The sequence below is a fragment of the Drosophila subobscura genome, chromosome A (genome assembly GCF_008121235.1).
Source record: "Drosophila subobscura isolate 14011-0131.10 chromosome A, UCBerk_Dsub_1.0, whole genome shotgun sequence".
NCBI lineage: Eukaryota > Metazoa > Arthropoda > Insecta > Diptera > Drosophilidae > Drosophila > Drosophila subobscura.
Genome location: NC_048530.1, coordinates 5209061 through 5233389, shown reverse-complemented (window position 1 = coordinate 5233389; position 24329 = coordinate 5209061). Strand labels below are relative to the sequence as shown.

At 41.8% G+C, this 24329-nt stretch overlaps 4 protein-coding genes across 6 annotated transcripts in view; 3 read left to right on the top strand and 1 right to left on the bottom strand.

The window, feature by feature from the left end:
* The window catches only part of LOC117901954 (broad-complex core protein), a 46631-nt gene extending 37570 nt beyond the window's left edge, over nucleotides 1-9061 (top strand). The window contains exon 8 of one of the 2 annotated variants that reach the window (XM_034812950.1): nucleotides 7974-9061. In XM_034812950.1, coding sequence (XP_034668841.1) covers nucleotides 7974-8776 — 803 coding nt within the window. In that variant the 3' untranslated portion in view covers nucleotides 8777-9061. Of the gene's footprint in view, nucleotides 1-2866; nucleotides 3140-7973 lie in introns of those variants that run through there. The other variant, XM_034812971.1, reaches the window with a different exon arrangement.
* A 6021-nt stretch (nucleotides 9062-15082) lies between these two features.
* Nucleotides 15083-18495, top strand: LOC117894443 (vacuolar protein sorting-associated protein 18 homolog). 2 transcript variants are annotated; one of them, XM_034801529.1, is made up of 5 exons: nucleotides 15144-15417; nucleotides 15481-16139; nucleotides 16203-17628; nucleotides 17690-17841; nucleotides 17912-18495. In XM_034801529.1, exons 1-5 carry the CDS (start codon nucleotides 15144-15146, stop codon nucleotides 18410-18412), a joined length of 3012 nt encoding a protein of 1003 aa, XP_034657420.1. In that variant the 3' UTR covers nucleotides 18413-18495. The 2 variants fall into 2 exon arrangements, with proteins under 2 accessions (XP_034657430.1, XP_034657420.1); XM_034801539.1 differs by lacking the exons at nucleotides 17690-17841; nucleotides 17912-18495 and having other exon boundaries at nucleotides 15083-15417; nucleotides 16203-17044; nucleotides 17080-17512.
* Nucleotides 18444-19166, bottom strand: LOC117894451 (protein C19orf12 homolog). The gene is made up of 2 exons (XM_034801552.1): nucleotides 18845-19166; nucleotides 18444-18772 (listed from the first exon to the last, which is right to left on the bottom strand). Exons 1-2 carry the CDS (start codon nucleotides 19044-19046, stop codon nucleotides 18552-18554), a joined length of 423 nt encoding a protein of 140 aa, XP_034657443.1. The 5' UTR covers nucleotides 19047-19166; the 3' UTR covers nucleotides 18444-18551.
* Nucleotides 19167-19664: 498 nt separating this feature from the next.
* Nucleotides 19665-23765, top strand: LOC117889632 (protein halfway). Its single transcript, XM_034794091.1, has 4 exons — nucleotides 19665-20011; nucleotides 20848-21770; nucleotides 21831-22341; nucleotides 22400-23765. The coding sequence occupies exons 1-4, from the start codon at nucleotides 19994-19996 to the stop codon at nucleotides 22784-22786; spliced, it is 1839 nt and encodes a 612-aa protein (XP_034649982.1). The 5' UTR covers nucleotides 19665-19993; the 3' UTR covers nucleotides 22787-23765.
* Nucleotides 23766-24329: the final 564 nt, after the last annotated feature.

Genomic DNA, 24329 nt, shown 5'->3' with positions numbered 1-24329 from the left:
TACAACTACTACTACTACTACTAAACGGGGAGACTGGCCTCAGCCGGCTCATCCTCGGACCTCTGCAATGTCACATCGTTTTTTTATTACGTTCAATAAATGGAAATGTAAATGTAAATTGTAAAACACAGCAGTATGAATACTATGAACACCAGTTCGCAGACACACAGCTGCGCACTTTAAATGTTGTTTGTGTGTGCATTTGATGTAAACCAAAGAAACGTCATCAGATACTTTCTCAGATACTCAGCAAACCCTCAGAAAAACGCACGCACACAGAGAGACAGACACAGACACAGACCCAGAGACCCAGGCAAACAGAATCGAACAGGATAAACCTAAAACTAAGCTGAGAAATGATTAAACTAACCGTAAACCATCTAACTAAAAATAGCATATTAATTACTCCCCCAGATAGCAAACAGTAAGAGATCGAACGATATGATCGATAGCAAGCAGTAAGAAATCGATAAACGATAAACCAAATACCAAATACAAAATACCGAATACCGAACAAGATAAAAACACACACAGATTACCCGAAGAAAACCGAATAGTTGATCCGTTTCAATGTATTTACTATATATGTATATGAGTATTTGTGTTTGCCATTAACCCTTCTCACCCATCCACCACGCCCCTCACTCAACTCAGCCCCTTGGCAGTTATATAAGCATACTCAATTACCGTATTATCCAATGAACCATTAGCTCCAAGCCACATAAAAGCTTACAATTACAAAATACAATTACAATTACAATACGCGAATATATAAGAAATAAACTCAAAACTACAGTAACTACCAGATACAAGATACAAGTACAGTGCACTACCGTACAGTAAATACATAGTAAACAGTAACAGTAACAGTAACTACCTATTCATGGATAGAAATAAATACATACAAGCATACTACAAACGTCGAATCAAATAGCAAATCGGAGGATGCCAACAACCAAACCAAACAAACCAACAATTGGAATAAACATAGAAATAGAACCGTTTGGAATGAAACACCGTTCCGTTCCGTTTCGTTCCGTTTCGTTGCGTTGCGGGCCAGATAGAATCAAAAACCCAATTCTCCAATACAGAACCCAATACTTATAGAGATAGTAATAATTCCATTAACAATACCAAATACCCATTACAATATCCCTCCTCCCGTAACAATACAAAAGAATTCCGTAGAGCCAGACAAGCCACATTTCGAATCAAACCGAATCATTCTTCTGCAAATGCAAAACAGTAAAACAATTCAGTTTTTTGACCCCCCTCTTAGATGAGTAAGAAAAATGTACATTTCGTGTCTCCTGTACGTACACAGCTCTGTATATAAGCACACAGTCTGCGCTAATAGGCAACGCACGCTTGCATACATCCAAGTAGCAAACAACAACAAAAAACAGCTAAGAAAACAAAATGAAACGTTTAAATAATTACTAATTTATATTCATGTAAATGTCGACTAGACACAACTCTAAGCAAAAGCAAAACCAAACACACCAAAAATCAAGCTGAAAACAGAAACAGAAGGAAAACCCCCATTTATTTCGTAAAAAAAACTCATAAAATCGTAAAGAAAGTTTTATTAAGATCAAAACAATGCAAGATGGAAGCACACACACACACACACACGCAACTGACACACAGACACACATACACCCACACCCTGAAACAACTAAAAAGAATATGAAAAATATTTTCATAATTTAAAAAAAAGGAAAAACGAAAAAGCAAAAAAAAAGAACAAACCGATATCGTGTTATTATTTAAATAAATAGAATGTATATAAGTGAACAACTGTACGTGCTGACGATTTCTTTCTTTGTCTTTGCCCGCTGTCCTCTGTCTTTGACCCATTGACCCAACCCCCCCTTGAACCCGTCTCCTTTGGGGTTGCCTCCGCCCGGGGAGTGTCGCTGTCTTTGGATCTTGTATCAGCTGTGGTGTGGCCATTGAATTTGGTTCCAAAGGTTTATGGTAGATATCTCATCACATCACATCATGTCAACACCCTTCCAGAAATCCCCCCCTAGCTGCTGTTTGGCGTCTTCGATATCTTGAGTCCCACTCTGACCCGAATCAGGGCCCACTTGCTACCTCCTTACACACGATCGCTGCATTCACCCCACCCCAAACACCCACAGGCCTGCCTCAATTCCCAACCCAAAACACTCCCAGCACCAAGCTCCAAACCCATGCGGTAACTGATAACCGATAACCGTAACCGATAACCGTAACTGTTAACTGTTAAGTCGATAACACCCAGCCGCCAGTTATGTGTGTGTGTGCGCCGCCACCGCCTACCTGCATCTGCTCCTGTGTGCGCGGCATCGAATCGTATGATGCCAGCGTGTCAGGTGCCAGGTGCCAGGTGCTAGGTCCCATGCGCCCCATGCACATCGACTGTGTTGGCTATTTTGTGTACCTTTATAATTACTATTTTTTTCCGTTATGTATGTATATGTAATGTTATTTATTAATGTCCTTTTGCCATCATCATATGCCAAGACACACAGACATATGCAGTTTTTGTTACCGCCGCCGCCCAACCCCGACCCACTCTGTTTTTGGTACTCCACACTCCGCGCACTTGCGGATGACGAAATACCAAAATATTTACGTATTCCTACATATATGGGAACTGCATTCCACACACACAAGCACAACCCATTCAACATTTTAGCAGTAAGAATAAACAGAATGAGTATACGAGAACCAAACGAAGCTCAAAAATGAAAAGTAAAATAGCGTAAACAAAACTTGTAGAAACCAAAAAAAAAAAAAAAAAACCATTTGAAGAACTCTACTAGTACAAAAATACCAAATACCAACCAAAATCCAAAAATCCACAACCAATTTACAGGAAATTCGCCCAAGAAACTCTTCTCCTGTCAGCTGTGCGGTAAGCTCCTCTGCTCGAAAGCCTCCCTCAAGCGCCACATTGCCGACAAGCACGCCGTGCGCCAAGAGGAATATCGTTGTGCCATCTGCGAGCGGGTTTATTGCTCGCGCAACTCGCTCATGACGCACATTTATACCTATCACAAGTCACGACCTGGTGAAATGGAAATGAAGGACATCAAGCTCTATAATCAATTCAATTCGTCAATCTGAGATTTAACAACTTTGCCGGGCACGGCCAACAGCCATGTGCCACAGCAAATAACAGCAAAGAAAGCAAACATAAACACAAACACGAATACGAACATGAACATGAACATGAACACCAACATGACAATGACACCGACTTTAAATGCAACTGCAACTGACATGACAGCCCATGATCCTGGCTTAGGTTTAGGTGGGGCCCATCCCAAGCGACTCAATGACCAGTACCAGCTGCTCATACAGCAGCGACAAATCATGACACTCTACGACTACTATCTGTATCAGCGATCCGAGACGATCAGCGGTAATGGCAGTAGTCACGGTGGCACTTCCATTGCCACCTCGAGCATCTAGAACTAGAACTAGAACTAGAATCCCAACTCAAACTCCAACTCAAAACTAAAACTAATTAACTTAAAGCAATGCCATTTGTAGTGATATATATACAGAACATACAAATATACATACATAACTTACAAGCCTATTATACAAGACGAACAAAGAAGAAACGAAACCGTATTATACATATGTAGAGAGAGAGAGAGATGCCCTACAAAAAACACGATGACAAATATGAATATGAGAGGAAAATACGTGTGAGAGCAGGAAAAGAAAAGAATATGTGTAGGTTAACGCATATTAACGAACAAAAAAAGACATTAGACATTAAGTGTTAGGTATAGGAAATGAAATTATTTGGAGCACTTTTAGGACACAGTTGTAGAACTTTAGATTAGACCTTCATGTACATCGATGATCGCGACCTAAACGTAGACTTGCTGACTTTTTCACAACTCATGCCTATGGACCATTATGAAAATGATAAACATTTGATGACATATGTTTATACACTCTGTGGCCTTCTTTATACCTTATACCTCATACAACGTACTCGTAGTCAATTTTACAATTAGAGCTCGGTTTTATTTTGTTTTTTTTTGCACAAGTTGCCTTTCTAAACACTGAATACTGAACGTAACTACGTAATTTCCTTATTAGACCTTGGACAAAACAAAATACAAAAAACAGAAACAGAGAACGTGCTTTCTTCCACACATATACATTTATAAAGCAAAAGAAATATATCTATACATATATATATATATACATAATTCGAAGACATATAATTAATAAATAAATTAATTAAATAAAACACACACACACATATTAATCATAATGTAAGTCCCAGTTTGCCGGTCGATCTTGTGCTTAGTGCTATAAATGTTGCTGTAACAACGTCGTGGCGTGGCGTGGCATGGCATGGCATGGTTTTGGCTCATCGGCAACAACAACAACAACATCAACATCAACAACAACATCAACAACAACAGCTACAACAACAAAACACAAATTTGTCGAGTGAAGCGTGAGATCAAGAGAGCCAAGAAATCAAAAATACAGCCTACACCCCACCCAAGAGTCTTGCCCAAACAAAAGAAACCATCGGAAAGATGTGAGAGAGCTGATATTCAAGCCAAGCCACCACCAACACAGCGCCACAGCTGCTGCAACTTTAACACGGTAGTTGGGGGTACTCGGTACTCGCTACACGCTACCAGCTAACCGCTACTCGTTAGTCAGTCAAAGTACAAGATCACGCGCTTGCTAAAGGTTAGCCCAACATCTTAAACTACATTGGTAGTCCAAATATCCAACATAAACAAAATCGAGAAGATACGTAGTTAGTAACATTACAGCATTCTATCTTCCTTCTCTCATGGCCTATCGCTCTAACACGCAATCTATTCTTTCTCTCTCTCTCTCTCTCTCTTTCTCTCAGCAGTCTGCTCTCTAATGCTCATTCTCACTCTCACTACAACTCTATCTCCATCTATCTCTTGCTCTAGTCTTTCCTCTGGCTCATTCTCTCTCTCTCTATCCTTTTTCTACGTGCCTCACAAACACACACTAACTATCCATCAATCGATATCTGTATCTTGAACTTGAGACAACTGCGATATCGATGTCTACTGTAAAAAGTGCCTTCTCTACTATATACAAACTAGATAATCAGAACTACTATATGCAGGTAGTCAGCATTGCCAGCCTTGGCTAACGCAAGTACTATCTTATCACCTTGTCTCTCTACCGCCGCTTTGGCCCTTCACATACCCAAATACTTGTATGTATATTATATAAATATAACATAACCTTTGCCTGCTCACGCGCTCCAAAACTCGCCTCGCCTCTCGCCACTACTCGCCTCTACTCGCTCTCACTCTGTACTAGACTCGCTGTAGTTATAGACCCACTACTACTACCACTACTACTACTCATGTACAAAAGAATACATCTGCGACCTGTAAGTACGACCCACACACTAGCTACTGTAGTCGCTCTCTCGCTCGCTCGCTCTCCTCACTCTCTCTCTCTCTCGCTCTCCTAATCGCTAACATTAACTCTACCTCTCGTAAAGCTGATAGATGAACCAAAGTAAAGGATGTAGAGCACCTAAAGCATTGATCGAAAGAACTCGCCCCCTTCGCTCTGCCTATCCCTCTATCTCTTCTATTTTCCTCTATATCTCTATATCTGCAGCTATACTAATCGCCAGCTATATTAACTATTACAGCAACACAAAGTCAAATGCAACGAGTTTGAAAACTTGTGGTTATTGTTTGATTTGCACACTCGTTGGTGGATCCGGGTACTGTACTCTTAAGTCAAGGATGTTGCAGGAGATTGGACTTCTGTCATACCCTACACCAACACCCCCACACACACACTAACTACCCTTTAGAAGTCCATTCTCTCTTTCCTCTGTACCTTTGATCTTCTGGTCGATCATCTTCGATCCTCTGTTCCTCTGTTCACTCAGCGTTGACCTTAGCATCTGCGTTTCCAGTACTTGTATTGTTGTCTCTTTCTCTGTATCTCTACCTCTACACACTCTACTCTACGCTACTCTCTCTCTCTTTTGTCATCGCCTACCTACTGTTCCTGCTCTGATGCAACTGTACAAAATAAGCAAGAGTACCACCCACCCACATACATCTGTATAAAGAATATCTTTATGAAATTTAAATATAAATATATAGAAAACCCGTTAATAATGGATCAAAACCAAAGCCGCTACAACTACTATTATACATATATTATCTATTGAAACAAGACTACTCAAAATATTTCACTTTTCGTTTTGGTAAGTTTGCGTGGTAGTAGGGACCTGACAACCAAATCAAATGCAAATAAAAATCCAATCAAATAGAGTCTCATCACGCTTCCTCCGTGCGCGATCCGTGATCCGTGATCGTAGCTGCTGCCCGATAACTTTACTACATGCAATTCATTATTTATAAATTAACTTACCCTTAGCTTTTCGTTCTGTTACATTATTCTTCTTATTTCGTTACAAAAAAGAAAAGCAAAAACAAAACTGAACAAAACCGAAACCAAATCCAAAACAAACGAAACCAAAACCAAATCAAATGACACAATCTGAACTTCATATTCGAAATGCGATTATCAGTCTAAATGTAGTGTAATTTGTAATTTGTAATTTGTAATTGTTTGTTGCTTTAATTTTGTTTTCGATTTTGCTCACGCTGCATGCTATTCGCTACTCGCTACTCGCTATTTGTCACTCGCTTTGCTTGCGTGGTTGTGGCCTGCATGTGTGACGCTTATTTGCTTACTTATCGTACATTTTCAGTTCGTGTCCATATACAACACATACTCTCACACCCACACACACACTAACTCATACACACACCCATACATACATGCTGTTATATATAATTGTACATATGCATGTGCAGACTGTCTTTTGCATTGGTTCGTAGTAGTGTAACTTGTTCGTATCGTATGTACCATGTATATAAAATCTAATCTCGTTTCCCCGTATTTGCAGTAGAACACACACACATAAACACAACCGCCAACACACGCACACAAACACAAACACATGTGTAAAGTGTACAGATCAGTTGGAAAATATATATATATATTTTGTATACCAATCCCAGAGCGCTGTCAGGGCCAGTTGGCGCTTCCAGCGAATATGAATTGCATGCGAATACGCTGAACGCCGCCTGGTCAAGGCAGTGTTTCGGGGATGTATCTCTAACAGGAGAAACGCAGTCTAGCAAATATTCTAACGTAGAACAACTCCACCTACTCCTACGCATCTACATCAATTTAACAATAAGCTCCAAGTTATGCTCGACAAAAAAAAAGAAACGTTTCAAAACTAATTCCCCCCCAAAAGCAAAATCAAGCCGTTTCCGTTCTGTATATTCGCTCGCGATTTACTTAGTTGGAATCATCATTCGGATTAGCGTTTCGTAGTGGCAAGAACTTTTGCAATTTTGAACCGATTTACACGCATTATATATATATAGATCGATACATACTATAACGCTTTATCCTGTACCTCTTTCTGCTAGCAAACTCCAATTCAAGCCAAAAACAAATTCAATTCCGGAATTATTTAGTACTACAAATAGAGCATTAAAGCATTTTACCCTCTATCTCTCTCTCTCACTCTCTCTCTCTCCTCTCTCTCTCTCTCTCTCGTACCGAATTTTATTTTAAACCTCTTCCATCTCCCCACCCTACACCCCATACCCTATACCCTATACCTCCAGCTACCCATCCCTGTCGAACCCGGCCAGGGGGAGACGAACCAAAATGACAAAAAACAAATCTCTCTACCATGTATTTTCACATTTTTTAACTTTTGCACTTTTAGTTTCATATTTTCTGAACCAACCACAAAACAGCAATATAAATCTTAAACCCAAATCTATAGCAAAAGCAAAACTTCTTCAGACTTTAGAACAATTTAATCCAAATCCAATCCAATGCGATTCGAGCCAAGACAAAAGCCCAACTAACTGAACTCTTTTTTGTCTCCTGTGCAGGACCGCACAGTATCAATCGATCCGCAGCTACCTCGCCAACAAGTTCTACCTCATCGCCGCCTTCGCCGCCCACGGCGCTGACATCGCCCACAAGTTCGCTGAATGGCAGCCTCGCCGCAGCCGTCTACAATCTTCATAGTCATGGCCATGTCCTGGGTCATGCCACATCGCCGCCGCGTCCCGGCAGTGTGGGCAGCAGCATTGGCAGCAATATTTGCTCATCCACCTCCATGGGTGGCAGCCTCAATGGCGGCAACAGCAGCGGCAACAACAACAACAGCAGCAGCAGCGGCGGCAACAACAACAGCGGCAACAACAACAATAACAACAACAACAATGGTAGTCCCGGTAATCAAACGAATTCGTCAAATGTTGGCGGCCAATCGCAGGCCGGAGCACCGCAAGTGCCGCTGCGCATGCCCCCACCGACAAGCGGTGGCATCAACGAGCCCCAAGAGTGCCCCTACTGCAGGCGCACCTTCTCGTGCTACTACTCGCTGAAGCGCCACTTCCAGGACAAGCACGAGCAGTCGGACACGCTGTACGTGTGCGAGTTCTGCCACCGTCGTTACCGCACCAAGAACTCGCTGACGACGCACAAGAGCCTGCAGCATCGCGGCTCGAGCGGCATGCTCAAGCGACTGCTCAAGACATCGGCCATCAAGCATGGCCTGGTGGGGCATGGCCATGGCCACGGACATCATCCGCATCCACTGCCCCACCATCATGCGCTGTCGCACTCAAGGACGAGCCTGTTTGACTTCACCAGCGAAATGGGCCAGCCGCCGCCGGGCATCCAATAGGAGCTAAGTTGGAATGCAATTTTTTAGAGAATCAGTCTGTCTGCCAATGTCGGTGGCAGTGCCAGCAGCAGAGGCAGCAGCAGCCTAAGACCAGCTACAAATACATTGCCCATTGTTTTCGCACTGGAAGAGGGGTCAGTGCGTCCCCTTTTCCGCCTGCACTAGATCTTAGTTAATATGTCTATTAATTATTAATTATTAATTATTATGCGTATGTATCTCTAAGCTTAGGCATACTTTGGCGTCAACTGTTTTATTATTATTATCAAATTATGTTACATAAATATTACAATTATTATTATTCTAATTATCGCCAACACATACATACACACCCAGCCCTCACCTATATCTATGTTTTTTTTTTTCGTAGATTTAGTAGTTCTTTGTGCTGCTCTCAAAAAAACACAAACAAAAACAAAAACAAAAACCTACTTAGTAGTTTGAAGCAACGACCAGACATCGCTGCTTCGTGTGCAATACCTCAAGAATCGTGTAAATAATTTCGATGATAACAAACAAAAACAAAAAACAAATACCTCTGAAAGCTGCACAAAGCGAAGGACGAACACAAGCGTATAGTTTTGAAGGAATACTTATTAGAATTAGAGTTATGTTCAAACAAACAAATGGGAAGAGAACGAAGGACTATAACACACACACACAAACACAAACAAACAAAACAAAACATGCCTATACTAGATACATACATACATACATACCTATATACAATGCACATACATATGCACTCATATTTTAAGCGGAAGCGGAAGCGGAAGCATCAAAGCGGAAGCGGAAGTGTTAGCGGAAGCGGAAGTGTTTGCTGTTTGTGGCGATGGCGATGGCGCCTGTGGCTAAGTTTGTGACGAGCTAAGGACTGACGAGCTGGCGGCAAAATACCACGGCACATATCACGACCATTGAATTTGAATCTGCAACTGCAAGTGCAACTAAAATCGAAACTGAATCTGAAAACCCATCTGCTTGCCAGCCTCAGTCTCCGTCTCAGTCTCAACTTTAGCCTTGGGCCGTATCCCATCCAAAAGTGCGAGAAACACACAACAAAAACACACACACACACCCACAAAAGCTTATGCATAGACACAAATAACAGACACATGCAAAATGTCTTCTATCGTTTTTTTGTTCATAGTTTTACAAAAGCTTTTAGTTTATTTAGCAACTGCTGCGACTCTAGCTACAACCCACACCCAGTGCATTCTCTAAAAAAAGGAAACAAAAACAAAAACAAAAACAAAGTCAAATTCCAATTAAAGCAACAACAAAAATACCCTCAGATCGGCGGCAGGCAGACCCCTAGATATTAAGAACAAATGATGATGATGAAGATGTGTGTATTTTTTTTTTTCGTCAACAAATGACCTAATTTTAAATGTAGAACTTAAGTTTAAAGTTACCATTAATGCAAATCTAATGTTAAACATGAAAAATCAGGAAGAAAGATCCGCAAAAGGAGAACGGCGAAGCGTAACAAACAAAAAACAAAACAAAAAACATAAAACATAAAACAAATACAAAACAGAAGTAAAACGTTATCAGGGATAAAATATCAAGTATGTAGTAGCGAAAGTACGTTTTTTTTCTACTTATACAATATATATATATATATATATACACATACATATATACGACGAATAAAGTAACAGAAATTCAAATCATTTTTTTGATATATATACCTACACCTATACACATGCATATGTGGATATGTGTGTGTGTGTGTATATGCGTACGAGTTAAGCAAAGAGAAACAATTATAATAAAGTTGATGTATACCTGTATATACCATATACTAACTACCATATATACCACCATATGTATACATACATACATACAAACATGCATGCATATATGTATATGTATGCACCCACACAGGCGTACACTAGGACGTGTGTGGTGTGTGTGTACACACGTACAAGAGAGAGCTGTAACAATTTTTTGCAATTTTGAGGATTAAAACAAAAAGTAGCCGCAAAGTAACTCAGTGATTTTTCACCAGCGAAGTACAAATGTTCTGAAATTAAAATTAAATAAAACAAAATGAAATGAAAAGTGAAGGGAAGACACAAGTCAAATATCAGCGTGAAAACAAACACAAATAATGACGTCAATCAAAACAATAAACTGCCAAAATGCAGCAATGCCAGTTAATGTCAGTCAGAAGTAATCACAAAAATAAGAGCAACATCCGTGAACTGTTTGCACTGCCGACTTTTTATTGTATATTAAACATACATAAACAGAAAGACCAACAAAGCAACAACTATTTACAAAGATCTACATAGCACTTAGAGCTATTCGACATAGAAACCTCAACCGAGTAACATCAGAAATAAAGCAAACTTACACTCAACACTCAACACCCAATATGCGCCAAAACACACACAAAGCACGAACGTACAGATGTACAGATACATATATGTATCTGTTGAACGTCTCAGGAATTTCATACATAAAACAAATTATGTATAAACCATACCAATACCAATACCAATAACAATAACAATAACCACCCAGTTATACACTCGAAACTGTTCCACACTGTTCGAAATTGTAATGGGGCAGGCATATCATATTCGCATCATTATTTGAGGCCGAGTTTCTCGCTCGCTCGCAATTTCCAAAATAAAGCATAGTTTTACTAACTAAATGGGCATTAACAAATACCAAGTACCACATGTAAGCCGTTGCCGATGCAGCAGTGTTAATAGCAGAAGGAAAAGAAAGAAACAAGAATGTTGGCGAAAGTATAGACGGAGTTATTAGTATTCTTTGTGCCATGCTAATCAGACGGGAAGCCGACAGATAGACAGACAGAAACACACGCAAAACAGGAATATCAAGATAGGAATCTCCTGTTCAAATAAAGTTCCATCCAGGTTGAAGTACGTATCCAAGTTCTCTGAATCAGCAATCAGGCATCATGCGCATTGTACATCTGATGTAAGCGTTTTCGTAGTCTTAATTATTTATTCAAAACCCTAACAGATACTTTTAAGTTGTCGCTGAGGGAAGTGGGAATCAAATCAGATGTATGGATGGGAGGGAACCGGGGACCCAGAGTTTTTTGTCTTTCCTTTAAATGCACATCAAAATATTTATATTTAATACTTCCCTCCCCCGCTTTTTTTTTTGTATATTTAGTTTATAGTTTTAGCCCTGTATGACATATAATAATATAATATTAAATATTTGCTTATTCTGGACTATTTTATTCATACGAAATTTAACTTTATTTAACTTTATTTTTGGAAATTAAAACGAATATGAAAAAAGAGAGAACAAAAACAAAACGAAAAATAATGCAAATGCAACAAAAACTGTGATTTATGAAATCTTTTTGACAAAGTAACATTTTGACATTTCCTTTGTACGAAATTCCATTTTGGCTGTTCTTATTTTGTTAATTATGTTTATTCAAAACTGAGAAGAAACACGAAATTAATCTCACAAAATTTATGTTTAGGTAATTCTATATAAAAAAAAAAACAAAGCTGTGAATGCGAACTTTTGTATTATTTTTTGTGACCTTTCTACATATACTTTACAACATGTTTATGTACTGAAACTAAACCTATTCAAAATTTATATTGTTTTGGCATATTTTACACCACAATAAAACAGATTTTTTCAAGCAAAAAAAAAAAAAAAAACAAAAGAAAACTGTATGGGTGCACTTGTATCAACGATACTGGCATTAAGTTACACCGTTTCGTGGTCACATTTATCATTTCGTTTCTATTATTTCGTTTCCTGCAGAAGCTCAAGCCCCGACCAGCCATAACCATAGCCTACCCAGATGTCGTTGGATGATGGACCTCATCATCTTGTTGTATCAGTCTATTGAGTCAAAAACAGAACCAGAAGAAACCCCAAGTAGAAGTAGTAGAAACAGACAAACAATTTCTTCCTTTAGCATGGCCAAAATAAGTTAAAGATGATGCGCCCATTCGTACCATGAATAAGAAGATTTTGAATCATATTAATGTAGTATATAGCTGTAAAGTTCGTTTAAACACACATTCTTAGAGATATAAATAGATGTAAAGTATATACTCGTACAGGCATACAGCATACGTGGAGCACTTTCCTTTCCCCAGCACTAGCAGCTACCCAAGTCGAAGGTGAAGTTGAAGGTGAAGGTAAAAAGATAGTACCATAGACTCCGGCCACGATTATTCAATCAATCTTTTTTTTGGGACTCTATTAGCAGGCTACACTGTCCGGTGTACGGGTCTGTTTGTATCTGCGCAACCATGCAAAAGAAGTCATGAGAATAGCGTTCATGTAACGGGTATATTATTAATAAAATATTGAGGAAAGGCGTAACAAATTGATGACGAAAATGCAACGCATATCACAAAACGACAAAAACAAAACAAAAAAATTAAACAAAATTAAAAGTAAATACAAAATTCGAATACGAATACGAAATGATGTGGAATACAATTAGATAATTGAAAATTATTAGTCAAAATTATTTATTATATTGAATGCATATGCATAAATACACATGTACACCCATCTATGTACATTTGTTTATGTGTGTGCGAAATATAAGAAAAGTAAAGAAAAAACAAAGCCAAATACATTTCGGAACTATGCTGTTTATTGATTTAACTTTTCGGTATTTAAAACAAAAATCTGTGATTAACTACAAAATTTAAATTTTTAAAATTAATTGTATAGCGCCATGTAAGCGATAACGATGTTTATATACTTAATTACAACCAAAAAAAAAAAAAAAACACGAAACTACTGCAAATCAAACTTGAGAATTAAAACGCACAAGAGAATCTTTTGGATATTATCTAATAGACAAAAATACATACATAAAACATAAAAACATACATATGCGGTTGCATTTTTTCCAATCCTTTCGGCTCTAAATTTGCACACATGAAATATTTTTACTGAGGCACGGCGCACTTGGCTGCCAACGTAAATCTACCGAATAAAGGAGACTCAGATTCAGACGCAGATGCAATGCAGATATATTTACACAAACATAGATACACTCATACATGCAAACGTACACAAATCCTTCAGCCATTGCCAGTCGATGGATGCACTTAAGCTGCAGCCAAAAAGAGAGTTGTACTTGAAGGAAACCTGAAAGAAAATTTATAATAATAATAATATTATGACTTTTTTTTTTTTGTAGACTTTACTAGGCATAATATATCTGTAATTTCGAACACTTTTAAAGTCCGAATTTATTACCAAACAAAAAAGGAAAAGGAAGTAAGAAAAATGAGAAATGAAAGGAGAATATTTATCATGAAAAATAAACAAAATTGATTACACGTTAGTAAATAAATTGCACAGAAAACAGGAAAAAAGAACACACACACATTTCATGTATACAAACATACATGTATACAAACTAATTGTACATTTTTTATTACTAATACTATTGAAAATCAAAGAACCTCCGCCACTGGGCGCCTAAGACCACCCCTCCAGTGGCCGCCGCAGAGCAAAACAATGCAAAATGTTAGTCGATTGTCGTCCCACAACATACATACATAGATATGTATGTACATACGTATATGTATGTATGTCAAGAACATGCAAAAATGCAATGCGGAAACAACAAAAGAAGCTGTCGAGTAGGACGTATGAAAGGTGTTTATCAAAGCAACAAAAGCAAAATGGATTGAATTATGAATGCTGAGTTGTACTTGCCGCATTTCAAATATGGTGGTTAGAATACACGCATCAAACATACATATATACATACAATATATATAAAAATAATATAATTACATGTATACAAAGAAAAAAACTAATTATTAATAAAAATTAAAATAAAAACCAAAGCAAATGTTTTCCTCTCTCAATATTGCTGCTGCGGAGTAAACACAGATTCGCTCAGTCCTAAATAGCCATAAATTTAACGAAAGTTGCTGTATTCAACGGGAAACTAATGATAGCTGTAATGGAACTAGCTCGGGGTGTGCATTTGAATTTGAATTTAAATGTCGGTTGACATCTATCGGCGCGCTGCTGCCATCCACTGCCTATCGATATCGAAGTGCCATATATCGCACAAAAGCATCGATAAATGCATGCACATCGAAGAAATACGCAAGTAGAATCAATAGTTACGGTAATACGATCTGAAAACATGAAAACAATCACAGAAATAGTGTCGAGTTCTTCCAAACTCAGCTCTTGACATATCCCACAAATATATCCCCTATATATTCGCCATTCCCTGGAAATATCAGCTGCTGTGGTGATACCATCAGCCCGCAATATATATCGATAAGTTGATATATCAATATATTAGTGGGTGGTGGGGCGTATTGAAAATTAAAATTGATAAATAAAAGAAATTGGCTACAAAATGGCTCAGGCAATGCCAAACCAGCCCAAGTTTCTGCCTCGAATGGCAAACACATCCAATTCGTACGTCGCAACTGCATCCGGCAATCCCTTCGATGTGGAGGAGGAGGACGAGATATTTAGTAAACACAAAATGGTACTCCGGGTGCCGACCGACTGCACGGGCGACCTGATGCACCTGACTGTCTCGAAGAATTGGCTCGTTTGCTTGCTGGGCTCACCGGAACGAACAACCCTGCTGCGTTTCTTCCTGCCGCGTGCGATTCCACCGGGCGGTAAACTTCCCCCAAGTATCTGACACTTGAAACATAAAAACAACATTTAATTCTGTTTTGCAGAAGTGGCGCTGGAGCGATATCTTTCGGGGTCTGGCTACAAGATAACAAAGATCTTTCTGGACCACACGGGGCATCATCTGGTGATCTCCGTGGTGCCGAAATCAGCGTCAGCCGGACTCTCCGCCGACTTTCTGTACGTTCACAGCACCGAATCGTCGACGGCGCAGCAGTTGAAGGTGCGTCGGATAGAAAAGTTCAAGGACCATGAAATCACGGCTGTGGCATTCAATCCGTACCATGGCAACGAGACGACGACAGGCCCCATCCTGCTGGGCACCAGTCGCGGCCTCGTCTTCGAGACGGAGCTCAGCCCCACCAGCGACAGTCACACGCAGCGAAAGCAGCTGTACGACCTGGGCCTGGGTCGCCCCAAGTACCCAATCACCGGCCTGAGACTGCTGCGAGTGCCAAACAGCAGTCGCTACATCGTTGTGGTCACCAGTCCGGAGTGCATCTACACATTCCAGGAGACACTGAAGCCAGAGGAGCGCACCCTCCAGCCCATATTCGCGGGCTATGTGAATGGGGTGCAGGAACCGCACTGCGAGGAGCGCAAGACCGACTTGACCTACTCCCAGCTGCGATTCTTTGCCCCGCCCAATAGCAAATACCCAAAGCAGTGGGCGTGGCTCTGCGGTGCAGGCATACGTGTGGGTGAGGTGAGTAATCATCGACTCCGACGGCTGCTAGCTCGGATAATTATTTATTGTTTGCCTCTTCAGCTTTCGATCGACGCGAGTGGCAGTGCAACGCTTCTGGGCGACACGCTGATCAGCCTGGACTTTGAGAAGGCGAAGCATTTGTCATACGAGGAGCGTCGCCTGAATGTGCCCAAGGCCTTTGTGCTCACCGAGTACCATGCCGTGCTGCTCTATGCTGATCACATCCGTGCCGTTTGCCTGCTGAACCAGGAGCTGGTCTACCACGAGCCACTGGACGAGGCGAGAGTGGGCAAGCCGCTGAGCATCGAACGGGACGACATCACCGGATCCATCTATGTGTACACCGTCAAGGCAGTGTTCAACTTGAGGGTCACAAACGAGGAGCGAAATGTGTGGCGCATTTACCTGGACAAGGGCCAATACGAGCTCGCGACGGCACACGCAGCCGAGGTGCCCGAGCATCTGGACTTGGTGCTCGCACAGCGGGCAGACGCCGCCTTCAGCGAGGGCTCCTATGAGGTGGCAGCAGACTATTATGCGGAGACAGCCAAGTCCTTCGAGGAGGTTTGCCTGAAGTTCATGGTGCTGCCGGACAAGCGGCCGATCATCAACTACGTGAAGAAGCGACTCAGCCGCCTGACCACAATGCCCGCCGATATGGAGGCCATGGAGGAGGAGCATGCGACGGCCATCAAAGCGCTGGTGGTGTGGCTGGTCGATCTGTACCTCATTCAAATCAACATGCCCGACCAAAACGAGGACTGGCGCCAGGCGTGGCAGTCCGAGTACGATGAGTTTATGCGAGAGCCGCCCATCCTAGCTTGCACAACCCGGAATAGTGCAGCGGTGCAGCAGCTCATCGCCGAGCATGCGGATCCCCACAATATGGCCCAGTTCGCCATTGCCATTGGCGACTACGAGGAGGTGGTGGAGCAGCAGCTGAAGGCCGAACGCTATGCCGAGGCACTGCAGACACTCGGCAAGCAGCGCGACATGCAGCTCTACTACAAGTACGCGCCAGTGCTTATGGAGAAGCTGCCCAAGCCCACAATCGATGCGCTGATTGCCCAGGGCGCCAACCTGGAGGTGGAGAAGCTGGTGCCCACACTCATAGTCATAGACACGCGGGAGCAGCGGGAGCAGACCATTCGCTATCTGGAATTTGCCATCTACAAGCTGAACACCACCAACGATGCCATTCACAATTTCCTGCTGCATCTGTACGCACAGCATGAGCCAAAGTTGCTCATGAAGTACCTGGAAATTCAGGGACGGGACGAGAGTCTTGTGCACTACGACATCCACTATGCGCTCAAGGTGTGCACAGATCTCGATGTGAAGGAGGCGTGTGTCTTCCTGCAGTGCATACTGCGCATGTGGATCTCTGCGGTGGATCTGGCATTGAAATTCGACATGAAGCTGGCCAAGGAGACGGCCTCGCGGCCCACAGACAGTCGCATGCGCCGCAAACTATGGCTGCGTATAGGTAATTGAATCGATTTGCTCCCCAGTCGAACGTAGTCTCAGGCATCTTATTTTTCCTGCAGCTTATCATGACATCAAGGGCACCAACGATGTGAAGAAGGCCCTGAATCTGCTGAAAGAGTGCGACCTGCTGCGCATCGAGGATCTGTTGCCATTCTTCTCCGACTTTGAGAAAATAGATAACTTTAAGGAGGCCATTTGTGATGCCTTAAAGGTAAGACTTTTGATCTGTGACCCATCTAAGATCTGTGTACAAATAACTGTCTTTTCGTTATGCCCATCAGGACTATAACCAGCGCATTCAAGAGCTGCAGCGGGAAATGGCCGAGACGCAGGAGCAGTCGGATCGCGTAGGCAAGGAGCTGCAGCAGCTGCGTGAGCACAAAATCCGCATAGATGCGCAGGACACATGCTCCATCTGCGAAATCATGCTGCCCATAAGGCCCTTCTTTGCGTTCATCTGTGGCCACAAGTTCCACAGTGATTGCCTGGAAAAACAGGTGATGCCCCTGCTCAACAAGGAGCGCAGTCGCCGACTGGGCATATTGAAGCAGCAGCTGGAGGCAGAAATGCAGACGCAATCGCAAGTTCAGAGCGCGACTGCCGTGACGGCTACGGCTACGTCGGCAACGACTTCGGTCGATCAGCAAAGAAAGCGTTCGGAGATCAAGACAGAGATCGAGGACATTCTGGCGAGCGATTGCCTGTATTGCAGCATGTTTATTGAGACCATCGATCAGCCGTTCGTCGACGATTGGGAGCAGGTGAATGTGGAGTGGGAGTAGTGGATAGTCTACATCTACATCTGCATCAATATGGGATTGTAAATATAAAGTATTTATTAATAAACCTACAAATCACAACATTACTGACTAATTTCGTCCCTTGAATTAAGCAAATGGCATGAGCTACAGCGACAGATCGTCAATCGATAATTTGCATTCGCAGTTCGTTGGTTACAAATGACATGACGGTGTTGAGAACAGCCTGTTGGATTGATGCATTCTGGACTATTAGCGGCAGCAGCATCACTATGTCGGTGGGATGGATCTCGGCCACGGCCTTGGTCACATGCTGCACCAGTTGCTCGCGCTGCCTGTCCGTCAGGTCGTTGAGTATTACTTCGCCCAGGGGCCTAAATGAGCCTGCAAGCGGCGAGACAGAGAGTTTTCAATGATTATTATCATGCGTTAGTTCAAAGGTGAATGCTTACTCACCGCTTGTCATTTTGTATGCTGCGATGCCACCGGCTGCACCGCCCACTGCCAGACCCACGGGGCCCATAAGCATGCCGCCAGCGAAGGAGCAGGCTGCACAAATGGCTGCTCCCTTGCCGGACTGCTTTACGGCGACGCGAACATTCTGCTCGTCGGCCACAATGGCAATGGCCTCCATCAGCTCCCGCGTATCGATGGGCATTTTTGCGCTACGTGGTTTTACAGCGTAATTTCGCAATCAAAATCCAATCCAAAGTTCGATTTTGGATCTTAAGTATAAAAGTATTTGGGTTATATCTAATAATTTGTTTAAATTTATTTAAAATTTATATTTTTAGAACTACTGGCTATCAAAACTGCAAAAAAAATAGACACGCAATTTCTCCCGGGACGTTGAAATTGCAATAATTTTTTGTTTTTGTTTGTCCTAGCGATGTTAGATTATATTATATTTGAATCAATCGATATTTGCAGCGGATGGCCGGAATATATCGATAGTATCGACTCGATGCATCGTTATGAGCACAGAAAACAGCTGCGATGCGTTGTGTACAAATTTATTTTGGATGTACCTTTTGCGTTTGATCATTATTTTATAAACATTGCAATGAAAAGAAGTCAAGAAAACTGGCCAATCTTGCGGAAAATGGATTCATTAAACGGATACAGTTTTAGTTTTAGCGCTGAGAGTCCTAACTAGTTGGTAATGTTAAATGGAATATCAAAATCGATGAAATTTTGTTTTGGCATTCGGTATATTGTAAAAATAAGAAGATATACTTTGAGGGTCGTGCGGTATATTTCATCGATAAATCCGCGGTCACACTGACGTTACTTTTGTTTTGTTCGAATTAAGATAAAACTAATACATATAAAATGTTCGATTCTTGGTGTACCTTAATGATAATATTTGAGTAGATCAGCACTGCAAGCCACCCAGCAAATGAAAACGCCCAAAAACTGGTAGCATATGTATGTGCTGCCGCTTGAAATTGTCTATGCGCAGATCATTTAATGCCACGGCATGTGGATATGAAAATGTGAATTGCTCGGCGGCTACCAGTGAGTTTTCCACAAATCGAGCCACAATCGGAGCAGATAGGCATTCAACTTCACTTGTAGCTGTGTTCCATTAGAGATCAAAAGGCAATGTCCCCGTTCAAACACGTAAGTCGTTCGCGCAGGCAAATACATTTCCTATTATTCACATATACACTTATGTATGCATGCATGAAGGTGTGTGGGTGTATGAACAAGAACTGAGAGTAATTTTTAATCTTTAAACATGTTGTAAATCAATTATATGTGCATATAGAGGGAAAATGAATGAAGATTGTGTGAATATTTTTTTTATCTTTTTGAATGTATCGCATATAACTGTATGTAAATCGATGTGCATGTATGTTACATATGTCTGCTGTCGAACGTTCATAAGCAGTATGTAGAATTTTCAGAACCGTTTAAACGGGACCAGCAAAGCAGTGCACAGTATCTGCTGCCTCCAATATGAAATTCCGTTGGACTTTATGTCCTGTACTTCCGCCGCACAGCACAGGGCTTGTTAAATAAATGTTATACATTTATTGGGCCTCTTATCGCATTCAAGCGGTCCGTTAATTAATTGCTTAATTAGCGTAGCGGTGTCATTTGCAATTAAGCCGCTAAAGGCGTTAAACGAAGAAGAGCAAACATGTATAAGCCATTTGGATGTAGCCCCCCGATGTGTGTACTGTGTGATTAGGGTTGGTAACCAACAGCCTGTGGCGCTTAAAGTGCCACACCTACGTACCCTAATTGCCACACGGCCGGGGGCGTAGGGCTGCACCCTCGGGCGAGGGCCAAGCCTTTGTCGCGTTGTGATGGCTAATTCATTGCGTAAACAAACGCCGCAAAATATAGCAAATATTTGCATATGGACATACATACGTGCTCTTTCCCTTTTCCACCCAACTATACGTTCCTCTATTATTAATGTGTTCTTCTTTACTCTTTATTTTTTACAGAGGTGCACATTGCTTTGGCTACTGCTGGTGCTCCTTACTGGACACGCACGCGCACGACCAGAGCAGCAGCAGCAGCAGCATGCTGTGGCGAACGAGCCGTTGGTGGATAAAAGGGAAGATGGTCACTCCTTGACAGCTCCTCGCCCAGACGATGATGAATTGGCAACTGTGGCGCCAACAACGACACCAGTTCCCGCTGTGGCTATCGCGCAGGGTGCAGCGACTGGTGCCGCAACTGAAGCCACCCACACTCAGGCCGTGGCTACGGCAGTGCCAGCTACGTCCTCTACCTCCACCTCAACCACTGTGCCCGTGCCGCTGCTGCCAGCTGCCCCGGAGCAGCCCGAGTATCTGAAGCATTGTTTCTATGCCGAAGAGCACTTGTGCATGTTTGGCCATGACGGCCACGGAAACGAAGCACCAGACGCACTGGGACACGTGTCGACAACGCCAGAATCAGACTCACAGGGTTTTGGTGCGCAGATCAACGTTAGTCAGGGCCACGGCCAGAGCCTAGAGCGCAATGCCAACAGCTGCCAGTGCCACGAGCATCCGGTGAAGGCCAACTCCTGGTATTGCTGCAACATTTCGCAAATGTCAATGATCTCAAGTTGCAGCAATATATCAAAATGGAGCAATCTGCACGTGAGAAATCTCACTGTGCCGATCATGGATCTCTCCAATCCCATATTCCGCTCTCTCCAGTCGCTGGCCGTGACCGATGGCAATATTACGAAGCTGACAAACGCCTTTCCGCGCCACTCCACGCTCAAGTGCCTCAACATATCGAACAATAATATATCGGAGATACCATTACGAATGTTCAAGGATGTTCCCCATTTGGAGTTCTTTGGCATGTCGCGAAATAATCTATCCCTGGTGCCACACCACAATCAGAACAAAAACATAACTGTGGACATCAGGTGGGGATGCCCCAAATCCATTTACATTTAGCGCTTTCTTAATCCTGTTTTGCTTTCCAGTGGCAATATGCGCATGCTATGCAATCCGCTAAACGAAATAATCAACAATGATTCATTCAACTTTGTGAATCCAAAGCACTCTTACTGCCTGTACAATGCCACGCACGAGTGGTTCCAGTCCACGGACCTGGTGTCCGTGGAGCAGCTGGAGAGCACCAAGCGTTGCATGACCAAGTGCCCGGTGATACCAGACTATGGCAACTGCAAGTGCAGATTCGAGAGCATCATGATCATACAGGACGACCAGTCGAAGCCAAAATGCCATGTCGACTGCTCCAACCTGGGGCTGGTGGAACTGCCGCCCACTCTGCCCGACAACACGTTTGTGCTGAATATAACAAACAACAAAATAACAAGCCTGGGCGACCACTTTCAAACCAATCCAACATATCATAACATCAACAGACTGGTGGCCGACAACAATCAGATAGCCTCCATTTACGAATTTGAGGGCACAAAGTTCATTGAGAACTTCCAGCGCATCTACATGCGCAACAATTCTCTGAGCAAGGTGAGTGCTGCCGTAGAGAGCCCTAAAGTGCATTTAACATTGCAGACAACCATTACAGATACCCGAATACTTTCTGAACAACGCACTGATGGATACAGGTCGACGAATTTATCTGGCAGGCAACAAGCTGCAATGCGACTGCAACTCTGCCAAAACACTGCAGAACTGGCTCAAGGAACGTAGCACCGATATACCCGACTACATGGAGATACGCTGCCGGAATATACCCCAGAGTGTCATTGAGCTGCAGGAGGCGAAACTATGCCAGTCACCGCCCGACTGGACCGATTATATCTACTATTTGATAGCCGCCGAAGTTATCCTGCTGCTGGCACTCATCACCAAAGTATCCTATGATTATTGGGTATTTAAGACCTCTGGCTATTTACCATGGCCAGCTAGCAAAATGCCCAAATTGCCTTGCGATTGGTTGTGCGAGTCCTAGATTTAAATTTAGAGAAGGGCCATCTAGTCCTTGGCGAACAATCAAAGATAGCTAGCGAGTTGTAAAGAGAATTAGACCTGGAGTTGGCCGCACACTTTGGAAGAGAATTGTTTGGTAAATGAGCCGCAGACCATGACAAAACCAAATGGCAGTGCGCACTATTATATCTGACAGTGGAACCTTGTGCCTTTTTTATACATATATGCAGACATATTTGTATAAATTGTACACTTTGTATTTGTTGGTGTTTATATATGGTATTTTAAGAGAACAATTGTAAAGAGAGCAGCCAGAACCCCATTTACAACAACATGTAAGACTTTTTCAATGAGCTCTCACAGTCATGACTCGTGGTCATATTTATACTGTCCTCAGATCAAACACCTTTTTTTTTGTATAAATTTAAGCTTGATATGTCTATAAAACGGTGCTCGGCATCAATACCATAACAGTCTACGTTTTCTTGCGGTCTGCAGCGGCAGTGTAGCAGCAGGACACTTGTCTACCCACTGATAACGTAACCACTGATATATTTATATTATAAGTACATCGAGTTCTTGATTACTTTGTTGTCAAGAACAAAACGATGGATGACAAATTGGTTTCATATCAATTCGATTTTATATTTACCATAGCCAAAAACAAGACCAACAAAATGCCACATCGTGTATTTACGGCATTAACTATGTAAATCTTGGCTTTGTGCATCAATTAGTCGGTGCTGCTCGAAACAAAGTGTTCATTTGGTTTTCATATTTAGATAGACATGAAGAAGAGAATGTGTAATGAAAACTGTTTGGATTTCATTCAAATTTTGATTTGGAAACCTTTCCCAAGTCCCCTACAAGTCTAATCCAAGCCATTTAAAATGAATCAAACGATACGAGTAAGAGTCATGTTAAGGTTCCATTTTACGAATGATATTTATTGTTGTGGTTTGTTGTGATTTTAAATATTATAATTAGTATTAAGAAAAAAATACGCACTTCATTTTGTTTGTTGAACTCTTTCAATACAGCAATCCTCTTCGCACTTTTATAATTTTTCACATTTCTTTTACCACCTTCAAGTTGTTCTTCATACCTGCTTCTGCCTATGGTGAATAGAAGAGCGAATTTGGAGTGGAGTGTGTGGTGTGTGTGTGGGAAGGGGTGTACATTTCCGTTTAAGTGAGTGGAATGGAGTGTAGTGGTGTAGAGTTTGGAATGTGCCTTATAAGGAATACAATTATGTGTACAGTGCACATATAATACCATCATTCAATTTGATTTTGCCACATTCACATTCATATGGGGGGGATTAACTATAGGTACTTAATTATGCTCGATTTCGTGTGTTATTAGGGACCTTTAAACGCGTAAACCTTTTACATAGTTTCATTATTTATTATCTCCGTAGTCATCATATGTATATATGTATAATTTGTTTTTAAATGTTTCTTTTGTATTCGTTGCGTGACTTTTTCTTTTTGTTTGCATGTTAATACTTATGTATTTATATATGCTGTATATGTTATACATATTCGTCGAATGCGGCCAAAATA